General features: G+C 35.7%; 1 protein-coding gene across 1 annotated transcript; it reads right to left on the reverse strand.

Moving 5' to 3' along the window:
• Window positions 1-15,054: 15,054 nt before the first annotated feature.
• LOC147558719 (receptor-like protein EIX2) lies at window positions 15,055-17,943 on the reverse strand. The gene has a single exon (XM_086659084.1). The coding sequence runs from the start codon at window positions 17,941-17,943 to the stop codon at window positions 15,055-15,057; it is 2,889 nt and encodes a 962-aa protein (XP_086515210.1).
• Window positions 17,944-18,741: the final 798 nt, after the last annotated feature.

Consider the following 18,741-nt stretch of genomic DNA (forward strand, 5'->3'; position numbering starts at 1 on the left):
TTCCGGGAGATATTTTCGTTTAAAACCGATAAACCATAACAATGTAATTGTTTCGTTTTGAAAAATAGATCTCTAAACTATTATCTATCAAGTTATAAGTATACACCATCAAAGGATTTTACCTAAGTATAATGCATCAAATATTCGAATCCAAAAGCATAGACAATGAAAAGAAAATCGGTTTAACTAATTAAAACAATCTTAAACTTTCAAGCTTAATCAAGAGAATTAATCAAATAAGAATGTGTCTCTAAAAGCTCAAAAATGAGTTCCATCATAAAACCCTAGAAAGAGACTTAGCTACACATCAGATTCATCACAAAGAATTATGTTCAAAAGAAAAGTAGGAAAAGAAATCACCAAAAGAAGAATGATCCTGGTATTTGAGCTCTTTGTTCTCTCTCCTTCTTTATACTCGGTTTTTGTTATCCCTCTCTATTAACTCTCTTTTCCCTCTCACAAAAAAATAAATGTTGATAAAGATCCTGAAATGATGAAGAAAAGAACATGAGAAAGCTCTTTGTTGAAGACAATGCACAATTCTTTCTTCTTCTTGCTCTTTCTCTCTCTCTCTCTCTCTTTCTAAAACCACTCTTTATTCACTCCCTTTCTCTCTCACAAAGAAAAGATATAAATGAACAAAACTTTCAGCAAAGATGATAAATTGATGATACAAGTAAAGATGAAAGTACACTGCCTCCTCTCTCTCTTTCTAAAATTATAATGCCATACAAAAGAATGAAGAAGAAGATAATGGTGACTCTGTTTCTATCCCTGTTCTTCTTATTTCTTTCTAAAATATATCCTTTAAGCTCATGAGAAGAAGAACATAGCTCTCTGGTTCACTCCCAACCGAGTTCCCCCTGTTTCGGTCAAAGAAAAGATGTTATGATTTCTTTTCTGTTTTCTATCTCATTTATATCAAGAGAGCAAAAGTATAATTAGAATCGCTGGTTCTTCCTCAATCCCTCTCTCTTGATAATCTTCTCAATCAAATCTTCAATCTCTCTAAAGTTTTAAATGTCTTTGTTTCTCAATCTCCAGCTATGAACGGAATCATCTCTCTCAATCGTGTTGTAAATCATGTTCTTCATCAACTCATTGATTTCTCTCTATAAGAATATCTTGGTTATCTTCTCATTTCAAAAGAGACGCTAAACAAAGAAATTTGATTCAGCAATCTCCTTCTCTTTCCATTCATTGAAAATCTCCAGTTATCTATTTTCCTTTGAAATTTTTAGTTAAAAACCCAAATTTTGGGTCCAAATAGGGAATAAAACCCAGCCCGGAATAATAACCCACCCAAAACCCAATTCTCAAATATTATCCTAAATCAAACCCAAATACGGATCTCTAGGCACAATCCATCAAAAAAACGCATCTCTAAGACCCTCAATTTTTTCATAATCCCTCTTTTAACCTTTTATATATAGGATCAACCACTCTTGACTTTCTCACTCTGTAAAACCGTTTTCTCTCTCTCACCAATACAGAAACTCATATCTCTTTCTCTCTCTACAATCTTTTCCAGCTTTATCACTCTACATTAGGGGTGGGAAACGGGCCGGGCTCGGGTGCCCTTGGGCACCTCTAGTCCGGGCTCGGGCGTTTCGGGTAGCCTCAGTCAAAGACCAGCTGACTTAGCGGGCGGGCTCGGGCCGGGCAAAACTAAAATTCTTGTGTCCAAAGCCCGCCATGGGTACTAGTCCGCAACGGGCAGAACGGGTTTCGGGCGGGCCGGGCTTCGGGCCTCTCATAAAAAATGTAAAAGTAAAGTTAATACCAAAATATAGAGAAATACAATTAGAAATCTAGAACAATCATCATGTCATTAATCAGAGATAGAATGATATGAATCTTAAAGGATCACCATCATATATGATTTTTTTTGCAGATTTAAAAAATGGGTTACAAATTTAAGAACGTTATATATCTAAGATTATAATCATCGTCATCTCTTGATGAAAGAAATAAAAGTTTCAGATCCATTGTCACCATCATCATAAACATCAAATGAACAATCGATTTCTTGAGATATAGATTACATTACTTCGGTTGATGTTGTGAAACTTGAGCAGATATATAACCCTAAATGATTTCTTTTGGGACAGATTCTAAGAGAGATATGGAGAGATAAAGTTGAGTTGCAATACCAACTGTTAACCCTAAAACAAAAAATAAATAGTGAAGAAGGTGAAAAAGTGAAGAATTTGTCTTTTTAACATCTAGATCAATCTATATCTATTTGTCTCTCCCTCTCTCTCTCTCTCTAACCAAGGAGACAAAGTGCTCGCTTCCTTTTGATCTCTAACCAGGCGGCAACTAAAAAGAGGGTAAACAGGTTAGTATAAGTTTAGGGTTTTGGTTGGAAGAAAATCTATTTTATATGGTAGACTTGGGGCTAACTTTATGAAACGGGCTTACTGGACGGGCTTAGTACACGGGTAAGAGTTTTTTAGATAGAGCCCAAGCCCGCCCACTATCAATAAGCGGGCCGGGCGGGCACTACCCGTGTCGGGCTTCGGGCTGAACGTTTTCTCGTCGGACTCTGGCGTTCCGGGCCGGGTTTCGGGTCCTCGGGCAGAATTCCCACCTCTACTCTACATAAACCCAAACCCTATTCAAAAACAAAATAGAGATCCTTCTTAAACCCTATTCATTATCTTTTGTGTTCAGTCATCACCTTCTTCTTATTTTGGACCGTCCTTCATCATATTCATAAACCTTCGTTTGGCCCCCTACTTTGTGACCAGCTTCCTATTTGACCCCCTTTTTTTGTAAATTCAAATTTGGCCCCCTTTAGTTAACACCGTCAGTTAATTTAGTGGTTAACTCTTTTGTTTCCATTATTGCCCTTGTAATAAAAAAGATTTTAGAAATTCAGATTTGGCCCCCTTTTGATATGGGTCAATTAAAAAAAATCAATCATTTTGGACAAAATTAAGGGGCCAAAATAGAATTCAATCTAAAAACACTTAAGATGCGTCATCCTTCCCTCTCTCTCATCCACATCATCGAAACTAGACACCTCATCATCTTCTCCGATGAAGGTCGTCGGCCAGCAAATATTTCCGGCGACCTTCAACCTATAAAAAAAATAAAAATCTCCTTACTCTCTTCTTCTCTCCTTTTTTTCTCTCTCTTCTTTCTTCTCTCTCTCTCTATACTCCCTCTCTCTCTCTATTTCTATCTATCTCTGGCGAAGGGGAGTTCCCCTTCGCCGGAGGGTCTGGTTTCCCAGACCTTCAAGGTCTGGCGACCAGACCTCGTCTTGATCTGGAAATCCAGATCAGGACGATCTGGATTTCCAGATCCAGACGAGGTCTGGTCGCCAGACCTCTTGAAGGTCTGGTCGACCAGACCTTCCCGGTCTGGAAAACCAGACCCTCCGGCGAAGAGGAACTCCCCTTCGCTGGGGATAGATAGAAATAGAGAGAGAGAGTATAGAGAGAGAGTATAGAGAGAGAGAATATAGAGAGAGAAGAAAGAAGAGAGAGAAAATAAAGGAGAGAAGAAGAAGAAGAGAGTAAAGAGAGTCCTTTTTTTTCAGGTTGAAGGTCGCCGGAAATATTTGTCGGCCGACGACCTTCATCGGAGAAGATGATGAGGTGTCCGATTTCGATGATGTGGATGAGAGAGAGGGAAGGATGAGGTATCTTAAGTGCTTTTAGATTGAATTCTATTTTGGCCCCTTAATTTTGTCCAAAATGATTGATTTTTTTTTAATTGACCCATATCAAAAGGGGGCCAAATCTGAATTTCCAAAATCTTTTGTATTACAAGGGCAATAATGGAAACGAAAGAGTTAACCACTAAAATTAACTGACGGTGTTAACAAAAGGGGGCCATATTTGAATTTACAAAAAAAAGGGGGCCAAATAGGAAGCTGGTCACAAAGTAGGAGGCCAAATAGGAATTAACTCTTATTTTTATTTTACTTTTTACTTTTAAATTATCTTTTGTTTAACAAAAAACCAACCTTTCAAACGTACATTAATGGAAACATGATCAAAATTTATTTATTAGACTAATCTTTTTTAACTTCTTTTCATTTTATTTACTTTAAACTATCGTTTTTAATGACAATAAGTTTGTTTGGTAATTGTATCTATTCGCTTCTTCTCCAAATAAAACTTTATTGTTATAATTGTTGTCGTATTTGGGACTTTTTCTTAGGCCTCGTTTGGTTCCGCTTAAAAAAAGCTAAAAGCCAGCTTTTAGCATATTTTAAGCGCTTATTGAAAACTTTACGCGTTTGGTTCAAAAAAGTTGTAGCTTATTTTAAGCTAGAAAAGCCCATTTTCTCTAAAAAGCAGAAGGCTTTTTTATAACTGCTTATTAAAAGCTAGCTATGAAAATAAAATAATTTTTTTTGTCACCATCAATAAACATCCACCACCATCACAACCACCCCACCACCTCTACCACCACAATCACTCCACCACCTCTGACCATCACCCCACCACCTATGCCACCATTCCACCACTTTCGCAGCAACTCCACCACCATCACAACTATTATACAACCATCAAATTTTTTTTACAACCACTCCACCACCTTCGTCACCACTCTACCACCATCACCGAACGCTTCCCCATCTCCCCCGCAACTCCACAACCTCCGACGTAGCTTCAACTTCGGTGCAACTCCACCACTACCACAACCACTTCACCACCATCGCCATGAATCGACCACTCCACCACCACACTATACCACCTTCACCAATCCCATTTCACTACCGTCTTTGCAACTTTACCCCCTAACCACCAACACCCCCTCCATTCTACAACCACCATCACTACCATAACTCTGTCACCATTGAGCACCACCATAACACGTCCACCACCATTGAGCACTATCACCACTGCATTAGGTTCAAATTTTGATCTTTATGTGTTTATGAAAATTAAAAAATTCTATTATTTTATTTTAGTATTTAATGTTTATAAATTTTTTATTAATATAAGGCCGCGGCTTTGGGGAATAAAGAAAATTCTCCGGAGAATAAATTCTCGAGGAAATCCAGATTTTTTTGAAAATTCTCCGGGGAATAAATTTTTATGGGGAATACATAATACATTTTTTTTGAAAGTTCTCCTCCATCTCATCTGTTCTCTCTGCCACTTCATCTTCTCGACACCTCATCATCTTCTCCGGCGAAAGTCGTCGGCCGGCGACCTTTAAACATAAAAAAAAAAATATTAATTTTCTCTCTCCTCTCTCTCTCTCTCTAAATTTTTTTTCTCTCTCTCTAGAACAGATCTAGAGAGAGACAGTTTGTTCGTGAGAACAGACGGTCTGTTCTTAAAGACTAAAAAGAGGATATCTTTGCGAATCAGGAAGTAGGAAAATTGAGTTCAATATTGTTCCGAATATAATAGACAAATAAAGGGTGCAATATAGAATACATCCAAATCAAATAAGGGGAATCAAAGAACTTCATAATGGTGCAGATAAGCATCAAGAATCAATGTGATTTCTATCACGAAATATCACAAGCTTAATTCTAATTGGATAAAATACTTCATAAAACTTAGAACATCAAGAACCAGGTGAATCCAAATACGAAATGAAGTATCTCGGTTTCAAGAAATTTTGATGACCTCTAAATCAATCTCAGTTTGATAGCCTTCAGCTAGCAGCCTTAACTAATGATTCGCATCCCAAAAAGCATAAAGTAACAATTTTTATAACGATCTGGATCCCTCTGCCAAGATAAAAATCCTATTAAAGATCTACCTATCATAATACCAATAAAACCTAATCAAACTATCATCAAAGCCAAATCTCAATTCGCAAATTCAAATCAATTACCAATTGATTCCTTCAACAATAAAGAACCCACAATAGAAACCTTCAGTATGACTCTTAACATACAGATCAAACATAAAAAAAACAACCCATTTCAAATAAAGCCCTAAATTCTCGAATAATACTAATCTGAGAATAATTGGAGGGGAGTTTAATTAGAAAAGATCAAACCTTTTTGTGCCTGACATTGAGTTCTTTAAGGACGTTCGCCTTTTTTGCCCCTCAAACAACGTAAAAGAGTTGAGTTGATAACAAAACAATATAGAAGGTTTACGAAAAAAAATGTGATGTAGTATGCTGGCAAGTCCATCCCTCTCCCTCCAACTCCTTTTGTTTTGTTCGAATCATTATAACCAGAACTACTAATAAAATACATTAACTATGATCAACCAATTATGTAGCTTAGTTGTTATCCTGATGAATTTCAGAATTGACACTGGCCGTCTCCATCTTTTTTGGAAACATTATTTCTGGATGTGCACTTGATCTAGAGTCTAATTCTTTGGCTTGATTAATGAAACAAAAATGCTTTGTCATATTAGAGAAAGATGCATCTCGTGATATTATTTTGGTTGGATTAAGGTTTTCAACCTGTCTCATGAAATGGTGATGATTATATGTCGAACTTGAAGAGCAAGATAGTTGATAAGATTAATGGTTTTTTATTTGTCTGATTGAAGAAGTCGTTTCATACTCTGTATCAAACTCCTGCTGAAAACTTCGAAGATTTTGGTAGCCATTTTTTTTTATGATTTTAATGAAAAATCTTCAGTTCAGTTTGTTTAATTAGAGCAGATGATAATTGTCTCCGATAAATAACATCTAATCTATTTCGATCAACAATTAGTACTTAAATATATCCACCCAATTGTTTCCACTCATCAGTTGTACTGATTCTAATCTTATCTAGAATAAACTTATACACACAAGACTACAAGAGCATCTCCAATGCAAAACTCAAAAAAAATTATAAATTACATAAGAGTCGTTTCCTAGATCCGTAGTTTTCTTTGTAATATTGAGTGGAATATTGAATTCTTCGAGAGAAATATAAAATATTAAGTTTCTTTTTTGGACATGTATATTAAAATTAAATATTGATACATCATTTTTGGACATGTATAGTTAAATATCAAGTATTAAAAAATGGGTAGTTTGAATGGCCTTCATGAGTATGACAGTTACCAAAGTTATGACATTGCAAGTTATGACGGTGACAAAGTTTTTTTTTTTTGAGATAGAAATATTCATTTTATTAATGATGGAGTAAAATCTTAACATCTTACATGGCTTTGATTACATCATGCGGATACAAGTACATAACATCATGATGATTTGAGAGAACACTATTACTGCCATAATTACAGATACTTGGACCTTTAAAAAGCTACCAAGTCCCCTGAAGGCCATAACAAAGACCTAGAGAAAATCTAAACTTTATTTATACCGCAGAATCACAGTTTTTTTTACGTATGAGTAATGAAGACCACCCTTATGAATTGAATCCATAATTTCTTGGATTTCAGAGTATTGCACATCTACCATAGCAAATAGTGGAGAAGTTCGAGAATTGATGAGTCTGTGGATTGAGGTTTTGTCCTCTTTATGGACAAATATCACTGCTAGTCAAGAGACAAATTAGTGTACCATTAGGCTATTGTCATAGATCAATAGGTATAATAATGATGGGCCTATAAGCTTACTTTAAAAAGTCTCCACCCGCAAGTATACGGGCGTCAAGTAATAATTCCGGTAAGACAGGACCAATCCACATGGACTAATTAAAATATATTCTAACCTAAACTAGCAAATAAGATATTTAGTTTTTAGTTGATGAGAATGATAATTATAAATACATGGAAATTAAATCGAACCAAATTAGAACGGAGGAGTCTAAGAGCATCTCCAATGGAACACTTTATTAGACACTCTAATATGAGGTGGACACATTTATTATAGAGCGTCTAGAGAGAGAAACTCTAAAATGAGAGTGTCTACTTAGAGACTCTCTAAGTGTTACTTTTAAATTTCAACCAATAGAAAATCTTGCTTTTCAACTACTTTTTATCTATTGAATTAAAGAAGGACATGTGTATTAAATAGACTCACTTTAGAGATCTCCATTGGAGACCAACAAAAATTAGAGTGTCTCTATATTGACATTTAGGAAAGAGAATCTCTATTGACCCTTGACAACTAGGACTTTTAGAGTGTTTGTTAGAGTGTCCCATTGGAGATGCTCTAAGGTTTAGGAATCCACCACATAAAATCATCTTTAAAACAAATAATTAGCTAATCAATTTTTTTTTTATATAACTCAGAATTTCAGATAATGAACTATCTTAATTCCGGGGGTTATTTTCGTTTAAAACCGATAAACCATAACAATGTAATTGTTTCGTTTTGAAAAATAGATCTCTAAATTATTATCTATCAAATTATAAGTATACACCATCAAATGATTTTTTTTACCTAAGTATGATGCATCAAATATTCAAATCCAAAAGTATAGACAATGAAAAGAAAATCGATTTAATTAATTAAAACAATCATAAACTTTCAAGCTTAATCAAGAGAATTAATCAAATAAGAATGTGTCTCTAAAAGCTCAAAAATGAGTTTCATCATAAAACCCTAGAAAGAGACTTAGCTACACATCAAATTCATCACAAAGAATTATGTTCAAAAGAAAAGTAACAAAAGAAATCACCAAAAGAAGAATGATCCTAGTATTTGAGGTCTTTGTTCTCTCTCCTTTATACTCTGTTTTTGTTATCCCTCTCTATTAACTCTCTTTTCACTCTCACAAAGAAAATATGTTGATAACGATCCTAAAATGATGAAGAAAAAAACATGAGAAAGCTCTTTGTTAAAGACAATGCACAATTCTTTCTTCTTCTTTATCTCACTCTCTAGAACCACTCTCTATTCACTCCCTTTCTCTCTCACAAAGATAAGAAATAAATTAAGAAAACTTTCAGTAAAGATGATAAATTGATGATACAAGTAAATATGAAAGTACATGGCCTCCTCTTTCTCTCTCTGAAATTATAATGCCATACAAAAGAATGAAGAAGAAGATAATGGTGGCTCTGTTTTTATCCCTGTTCTTCTTCTCTCTTTCTAAAATATATCCCTTAAGCCCATGAGAAGAAGAACAAAGCTTTCTGTTTCACTCCCAACTGAGTTCCCCCCTGTTTCAGTCAAAAGAAAAGATGTTATGATTTCTTCTCAGTTTTCTCTCCCATTTATATAAAGAGAGCAACAGTATAATTAGAACCACTGGTTCTTCCTCAATCCCACTTTCTTGATAATCTTCTGAATCAAATCTTCAATGTTTCTAATGTTTCAAATATCTTTGTTTCTCAATCTCCAGCTATGAACGGAATCATCTCTCTCAATCTTGCTGTAAATCATGTTCTTCATTAGCTCATTGAAAGTGCGTCTCCATAAACATGACTGTCGGATGGAAGCTGACCAGCGTGTAGATCTCTGATCTTCCCATTTTACTTTTTATCCTGCATCGCATCACATGGAATCAGAATCTTGAATAGTTTCCGATAGCACCCGCTTGGGACCGCCAGAGTACCGAAAACTTTTCTATCGCATCGGACGCCACGTGTCAGTGAAAGCCCTAAGTTGACCTGATTTTTACCAAAACTTTGACCTGCTATAATTTTCTCACCAGACCTCCGATTTGACTTCTGCTTTCGCCGTTGGGTTTGTCTTGGGCTCTTCTTCTCATCCGAATATCAACATTGGATTCTGACCAGAGTCTCCAAATGACCAAAATGTCATTTTGTGTGTCTTTCTTCCGTTTTTATCTATTTTTTGCGCCAAATTCCGTAGAAGACACGTGGACAAGAGAAACAAGTAATTCATCAGAGTAACGGTTCAAAATGGACTAACTAGCCCAAGTTAAGTGATCCAGATGGGACATTTTCATGTCTCATCAAACAACTAAAATTGAGAGTTTTTATCACCCACATTAGTTAGTTTTCTCTTTCTTAACCCTAAATCCCCCTAAAACTCAAATCCCTAAGTACTTATCTTCTCCTCACTGAAATCTCCTTGTCCCGAACCACCATAGAAGAAGGAAATTTCAAAATGTTGAGGAAATGCCAAAGGACTATAAAATAATCTAATTTCTGGAAACATCCGCTAACACATTTGATGAATTATTTTTGGTTGTACGAAGAAAAAAATTGTGGAGCACCAATGGTGATCTGGTCTGGTTCAAGCGAATTGGTGTGTAAATTTCAATCAAACAAGACTGCATTTGCCAAAGAAAATTCAACTCATCTGTACCGACTCAAAATTTCCCAGATTTCTTGTGCTACTGGAGTCGAAAACCGTTAAGATGAATTGTTATTCTACAACACAATTCATTTGGCTCGTGTCGAATTTGACTTACAAGTTCAACATGGACGTAGGAAATTGAACTACACTAAACTACTTGTTGGAGTTGAATTCGGTGTTATCAAGTCGAATTTGAGTAAGGGCATCGACACGAGCCTAGAAAATTCACCCCTAAATCTTGAAAGAGACATAAAACATAAATTTTGCATAACCACGTTGAAGTATCGTTCAACTTTCGGCCTCCTTCGACCTAATGTAAACTTTAAAACAAAAAAACATAGGAAGGAAGGTAAATATGATATAGAGGGAGGGAGAGAGAGAGAGAGAGAAATATATATATATATATATATAAATATATATATATATATATATATAATTCATCTTGACGCCTCAAATTCGCAAGCGTCTTCTCTTTATTCAGATTGGTCAGCTCAAAGATGTTACGTCTAGAGGTCTAGAGTGATAGCTTATCTTTCTCCGTCTGGCCAAGAAGACCATCCTCTTTCTCTTTCTCTTTATAAGCCTCGAGTTGCTTCCACATAATAGACATGCGAGAATTCAGTTGCTCAATCTGCAGCTCCAAACTAGATTTCAGTTGTTCAACCTAAAGGTTCCAAAAGTCTCTATCAGTAACAACGATCCTCAAATCAGAGGCCAAAACTTCAGCCTCGGCCTTAAAAGATTGAGCGTCAAGTTCGAATTGCTGATATCTTTTTCCAGGTCTTCGATTTGGAGTGGACTACTTGTCACATGGTTTTTACTTCTCATATTGAGGAGGTTTTCCACGATAAAATTATTGTCTTATTTACTTTCATTTTTTCGTTTATTGCTACCATTAATCTTCATATTTTTCTCATAACTAAGACAAAGGGGAAAACTTATATTCCGCTCCGCCTACTCGCTCGTTTTTCACAACATTCAAGTCTAGTAAAATTACATAACCATGCAGGTAATGAAGAATTCATCATGTTATCAGAAAGATCAAGAATTGAAAAATGTAAAGTCTATGGGTGGAAGTGTTGTTACGATGGATGAATCTAGATAACAGAAAGCAAGACTTAACTTGACTAAAGAATAAAGATGGGAGTATGTTAATCACATGTAGCAACTTATTAGACACCTTGCTGAGGTTCAAATAACTCATGTCAAGATGTTGGAGAGAAGAAAGATGAGAGAGCCATTGAAGATCACTAACATCTAGCTGGTTATCACTAATATCCAGAAAAGTGAAGATCGGATAAGTTTCCAAGTTCCGGAGAAATCATTCCACCAAGACCAGCTACGTGAAGATCGAGATATCTCAAATTATAGAGGGAGCCTGAGAAAGAACGTATCTGAATACCCTCAAAATTATTCAAACTTAAGTTCAAATTATTCAAACTTAAGGTATGTGAATACTATATGGGGGTCTCATTCCTTGAAAAGTATTCGGTATATTTCTGCACTCTCCGGCATCGGCGCAAAAAACTTGATAAACCTCTCTTTCTACATTCCCCTGTAGCGCCGCCAAATATGGTCTCTCACAAACCCTTTCTTTCTCACTGTGATTTTAACAAGTAGAAAAATAAAAACTAAGACCAGATGATTCCCAAGTCTCCTATATATCCCAAGAATGCTATCTCTCTAAAACCAGCCATTGATTCTATTTATATTCTTCTTCTTTTCTCTCTATATTTTTATTGAATACATATCCAGTAGTTGATTTGTAATCATTTGTATCTGAGATCCAATTCGCATCGCAATATCCTTCTAATACCTCAGGATATAACGTGTAGTTGAGCTCATACCCTTTTGTCTTTCTTAGATACCTTAGTACTCGTACTATAACAGCCAAGTGTGGATTACTCGGATTGCTTGTACACCTACTTAGATTGTTGACTGAGTATGATACGTCCGGTCTAGTACAATTCATTAAGTACATTAGACTTCCGATAATCCTAGAGTATTCAAGTTGTTTTACTCCTTGACCAGTATTTTTTTTACTAAATGTATACTTGGGTCTGTGTACTTAAAATTTTCAAATCATTTTTACTAAGTTTTTCTAGGATTTTCTCAACGTAATGAGATTGAGATAAAGTCATCCCACTCAGAGTTCTAGAAATTTTAATCCCAAGAATGACTTCTGCTTTACCTAAATCATTTCTTATCAAAATTTTTAGAGAGCATCCTTTTTGCAGCTTTAATGATATCCAAATTATTTGCCATACTTTAACATATCATCGACATATAAACATAGGATTACACATCCTTTGTTAGTGGTCTTAGTGTAAACATATTTCTCACATTCATTTATTTTGAAACCGCTTGATATTAGTGTACTGTCGCATTTCAAGTGCCACGTCTTAGGAGTTTGTTTTGGCCCATAGAGTCACTTTACAAGCTTGTATATTTTTCTTTCTTAACCGGGTACAACAAACCCTTCAGGTTGGATCATATAGATTTCTTCCTCTAAATGTCCATGCAAGAAGGTTGTGTTTACATCCATCTGGTGTATTTCCAGATTATGTATAGAGGCTATGGCTAGTATTAACAGAATCGATGTACTTCGAGTCGCAGGAGAGTAACTGTCGAAATAATCAAACCCTTCTCGCCGTCTAACTCCCTTTGTAACCAGTCTAGCCTTGTACTTATATATCGAGCCACCCGTTTTCATTTTCTATTTGAAAATCCATTTGCAACCTAGAGGTTTGCATCCTGGTGAGAATTCCACTAATTCCCAAACGTGATTAGCTAAAATAGACTTGATTTCACTGATCACGGATTCTTTTCAGAAGGTAGCTTCCGAAGTAGCCATGGCTTCTGAGTAAGTCTATGGATCATTTTCTAACATATAAGTAAGAAAATCAGGTTCAAAGTCTTTAGAACACTCGTGTTCTTTTTCCTCTTCGAGGTTCTTCAACTTCTTGGTGTTTGTCTTTATTAGACTTTTCCAAAGACTTGCCTTTTTCATTTTCATCACGTTTGTCTCTTTAGGGATTGTTCATCCACTGTTGGTTTATATGGAAAAATTAATTCAAAGAATTCGGCATCCCTTGACTCTAAAATAGTATTTACCTGAATATCTATTATTTCAAATTTATACGGCAAAAACCTATATGCGTTGTTGTTTATTACATGGCCAATAAAAACACACTCTGCTGTTTTTGGTCCAACCTTAACCCGTTTGCGAACTGGTACTATAACCTTGGCCAGACACCCCAGTTTTATGAATTTAAAAGAAGGTTTTCTGCCCTTCTAAGATTTATATGGTATATTTCCTGTTTTCTTGTGGGGAAGTTTTGTTTAGTAAATAATTTGCAAAAAGAATAGCTTCCCCCCAAAACTTCTGGGGTAAACCAGAACTTATTAATAGAGCATTCATCATTTCCTTTAAGGTAAGGTTTTTCCGCTCTGCTATACCATTTTGTTGTGGTGTGTAAGGTGTTGTTGTTCAATGAATTATGTAATTTTTGGCACAAATTTCAGCAAATGGAGATTCGTATTCTCCACCTCTATCACTTCTCAAAATTTTTATTTTCTTATTAATTAGTTGAGTTTCCACTTCATCTTTGTATACTTCAAATTTTTCCACTGTTTCGTCCTTGCTTTTTAGTAAGTGGACGTAACAGTATCTAGTGCTATCGTCAATGAAAGTAGAGAAGTATTTCTTTCCTCCTCTTGTTTGAACCATTTTTAAGTCACAAATATAAGTGTGAATTAAATCTAATGGTTTTGTTGTCCTTTCTATTGATTTGAATGGAATTTTAGATAACTTAGACTCGACACATGTTTGACATTTTAAGTTAGAGTCTATCTCGGATTTAGGAATCAAACCCATGTTCATCAATTATCTTAAAGAGTCAAAATTGACGTGTCTCAATTGTTCATGCCAAATACAAGATGAATCAACAATATAAGCAGAAGAAGTAATTTTATTGATATTCTGTTGCATTATTGTTACTACATTTAATTTAAAGAACCCACCGCTCATATATACCTTTCCCACATACATTCCATGTTTAGACAATACAAAATTATCAGATTCGAAAACCATCTTAAACCCATTCTTGCTAAGCATGGATCCAAAGGCTAAGTTCTTCTTTATGTCTGGAGTATGAAGGACTTCATTCAGAGTTACCTCCTTTCCAGAGGTAAACTTGAAAATAATCCCCCCTTTGCCCTCAACCATCGAAGTTGAAGAGTTTCCCATAAATAGAGATTTGCCATCTTCAACCTTCTGATAGGTAGAGAACATGTTCCCGTCTGCATAAACGTGGAGGGTAGCCCCAGTGTCAACCCACCATTCATTTCGGCTGGCAACTAGGATAACTTCAGAGATGATAGAACAAATGCTCATATTTTGCATCTCTTCAGTCACTTCTTGGACTCCTGTCATCATAGCACACAAATTTTGGAGTTCTTCGTCTTTTACTTACGAGGCTTGCTGCTTCGTCTTTTTCTTTTTATTTACCTTGCCATTTTTTAAGCAACAGTCCTTGGCAAGGTGTCATTTTTTACCGCAGTTAAATAGTCACCTTTGAATTTTGATTTCGCCGCCTTACCTGTTTCTTGGTTTGAGCGTTTGCACTTCTATATTGGTTCACTTTCAATTACATTAACTTTGGCCTCCTAAGCAGGTTTCTCTGTTTTTTTTCTCTTCAAGTCTCTGTCCTCCTTCAGCTACTAGCTCATCTTAAACCTTCTGTCCTGAATAACTAATTACACCCTAAAAAACAAAAGAAAATCACTACTAAAAGCCAGAAACAAAAGACCATAACCGAATACTAAACCAGAATTTGCATCAACAGTTATGAAAAAACAAACAAGGTAAAAAAAAAGTCACTAAAATCAGATTGGTTGTTATTTAAAATAGGTATTATTACCACATCAATACATATTTCAAAACTACCATGCACAAAACTTGAAGAGCTTTTGTGTCATAGAAGTAATGAACCCAAAATAAGCATGTCTCCAAGATTGCTTCCACAATAACACCCCACATAAACCCCAAAAACCTGTTACAAATCCCAATATAGCACTAATATAAAACCACTTCATCTCAAGCCAATCATCCTCATCATCTTGTTTCCCTTCACGATTTCCGGACGGTTGAGTGTGTTCATTACCATTGCAGTTCTTGACTGGAAAACCACAGAGTTCAGGGTTGCCAAGATAACTCAGTTCCGTAAAGCTTTGCAATTGGTTACCTGAAGGAATTTCACCTGACAAGTTATTGTATGACAAGTTCAAGTGATTCATAGAATACAACCCTATAATGCTTTGAGGAATTACACCTGAAAGTTTGTTGCTTGACAAATCAAGAGATTCCAGTATGCTCATCTTGCCTATTTCATTTGGGATCTTTCCTGTAAGCTGATTTTCAGATAAGTTCAAAAATCGTAACTCATGAAGTGTCGTTAGATCTTGAGGAATTTCCCCGGATAAGTTGTTTCTAGAAAGATCCATGGTTGTAACAAGTGATAGTATAAGAAAGTTTCTATACTCATATTGTCTTCCATTTGTCACCAGCGAAGTGCTTTCGTCACTGGCTAAACTGTGGGTGCTTGGTTCTTGCTTCAAAGCCATGGCACTTAAATTACTGAAACATCTTGGAATTGATCCTGATAATCTATTATAGGCAATATCCAGTATTCGTAGTAAAGTAAGGTTACAAAGTTCTTCTGGAATACTACCACTGAACTTATTTAGACGCAACCTAAGAAGTATAAGATTTCGAAAGTGTGCTCCCAGCCATGTTGATATGCTTCCACTGAATTTATTCTCGCCAAGATCAATCACTATTAACATGGTACAGTTTCGCAATGACTGAGGTACTTCACCGGATAAAGAATTATTACCCAAATGCAAGGATTGTAATTGAACTAAAGAACCAATAGAGTTTGGAATTTTTCCGGTTAACTTATTACTTTCTAACTTTAGCAATAACAAATCTAATGAGTGAAACCAACATTCTGGAATCTCTCCTAACAGGGCATTGTTTGAGAGATCAAGATATTTTAAACTATCCATTTCGCCAAACTCTGAATGACATCGGAACGAGGAAATAGGACCGGTTAAGAAGTTGTGAGAAAGATCAAGTTCTGAAACACCAGATACACAACAGAGTGGGCCATTAAAATGGTTGGAACTCAAATTAATCTGTGAGGAAAAACCAGAACTGAGTTTCAATAACTTTGGCAATTCTCCAGTGAGTCGATTTTGGCCTAGATTCAAGCGATTCATTTGAGAAGACATGTTCCAAAACCAAGTAGGGACTGTACCTGAAATTCTTGCGTTGGATAAATCAATATGGGTTAATTTTGTTTGTGTTTTTAACCATTGGGGAAATGGAGATCCTATGTGACAATTTCTACATGATAATCGTTCGAGTTGAAAAAGAGGTACCCAAGCAGATCTCACCTTCAAATTAACTGAATCAATTTGTAACTCTTTTAATCTTAGGAGATTGGCGAAGTGAACATCAGTTACAACACCCTGTAAGTCATTATCAGAGATTATGAATGTTTCCAAACTTGAGAGATTCCCTATTGTTTCCGGCAATGATCCATTGAATTCATTATTTTGAAATTGTAAATCCCTTAACAATGATAATCTTCCTAACGACGAGGGAATTGAACCAGAAAAGGAGTTACCATAGAGAAAGAGGTATTCGAGATTCTGTAATTTCCCCAATTGCTCAGGCAAAGGGCCAGAAAGATTAATGTTATTTGATAAATCCAACGACTTCAAACTGTTGTTGTTACATCCAAATGAATTTATTAAAAATCCAGATATATCTCCACGAAGTTTGTTCATTCCCAAGTTTAATTCCTGCAAGTGGCATAGATTTCCTAAGGTATTTGGTATCTCTCCTTCAAAGTCGTTATAGGATAATATCAGGCTCTTGATGGAAGTCAGACAACCAATATCTTTTGAAATCGTTCCGTAGAAATTATTGTGACTTAGATAAAGTTCTTCAAGTCTAGTAAGATTATACAACCATGCAGGTAATGAAGAATTCATATCGTTATAAGAAAGATCGAGAATGGAAAGAGATGTAAAGTTTATGTGTGGAAGAGTTGGTACTATGGATGAATCTAGATGACAACCAGCAAGACGTAACTCGACTAAAGATGGGAGCATGTTAATCACATGTATCCATTTGTCACTTACCCTGCTGAGGTTCAAAGAACTCATGTGAAGATGTTGGAGAGAAGAAAGATGAGAGATCCATTGAAGATCACCCAAATCCAGCGGGTTGGGGTAATAGGAACTATCACCAATATCAAGAAAATGAAGATTGGATAAGTTTCCAAGTTCCTGAGGAACTATTCCACCAAAACCTGCTCTATGAATATCGAGATATCTCAAATTATGGAGGGAGCCCAAGAAAGAAGGTATCTCAATACCATGAAAATGGTTCCCACTTAAGTTCAAATGATATAAATGTTTTAGTTCAAGCAGGGAAGGATTTAACTTACCACCAAGTGATAACTCTTGAAGATGAAGTTCTACAATATTTCCCGTTTTCGGATTGCAAACCACTCTTGGCCAATTGCAACATTCTTTACCACCCAAGGTAGATAATATATTCTTCTTATTCTTCTTAAGCAGAGTATTTAGAATTTCAACGAACATTGAATCATCTGGATATGTTAAATCTGCTATGAAGGACAAAAGAGCTTGTCTCTCCCTTTCCTTACAAACAAAACCAAAACTGAAGTTGTTGTAATCTGTTCCGAATAAGAAAAATGCAGCAAGAAAGGAAGCTAGAAAAATAGATCTCGACTCCATTATTAAGAACTGAAATCAAAACCAGAAATTAACTATGTTTTCAAACTAAATTGTTAATATATATATAGAAACACACAGAAAATCTAAAGTTTCCGCGTCTTAGGACCTCTCATACTGTATTCTATTTTTTAGCTGAATTGTGAATTTTCGAGTCAACACGACCTTCAATCGGTAATCAGTCTCAAGACTCGGGTTTCTGTACAATCAATCAATTCTTCGTGGAGTGTAATATCTTAAGATGTTATGGCCACAAAGAGACTAATAAATTAGTATGGCTCCATTAAAACTTGCAAAGATTGGGACAATGAAATTATTTGGAGGCTTTTCTCAAGTTTTCAGACTTTTCTACCTTGTTAGGTTTGATTATTCGTCGGCCCTCTCAATGGGTTTGATTTTCCAACAACTGCTAGCTCATTGGGTATCAAATTTACTCCAAAATCCTAGAGACTCCAAGCACGATTAACATTGGAGGTAGAATATATGATTTATTGGACTTGGGGTATTAAGGATATAATTAATAAACTCTAGGGTAGCTTGGATGCCTCTTAGGAATATGACAGTGACCGAAGCTATGACATTGTCAATTACGACAGTGATGGAAGCTTTTTCTTTCTGTTTGATAAGATTTTTTGTGTCTTCTTTACGTAAATGCTAGTCATGAAGACTCGCCAATATTAGTTGTGTTTTCTTTCGTTGGCAATATCTTAATAGAGGCATATAAGTACACAATTAGGCCAAGCGTGTTTGAAGGGGCTTAACCTGTGTAGCTTCCCCCTCGAACAGCCTTTTATTTTTGTG

This window comes from Eschscholzia californica, unplaced genomic scaffold (genome assembly GCF_041429995.1).
Source record: "Eschscholzia californica isolate CP2 unplaced genomic scaffold, dmEscCali1.0.p SCAF_2, whole genome shotgun sequence".
Taxonomy (NCBI): Eukaryota; Viridiplantae; Streptophyta; class Magnoliopsida; order Ranunculales; family Papaveraceae; genus Eschscholzia; species Eschscholzia californica.

Bases quoted from the DNA above. Each gene is read 5' to 3' on its own strand.
- LOC147558719 (XM_086659084.1), bottom strand. From the start codon at position 17,943: ATGGAGTCGAGATCTATTTTTCTAGCTTCCTTTCTTGCTGCATTTTTC.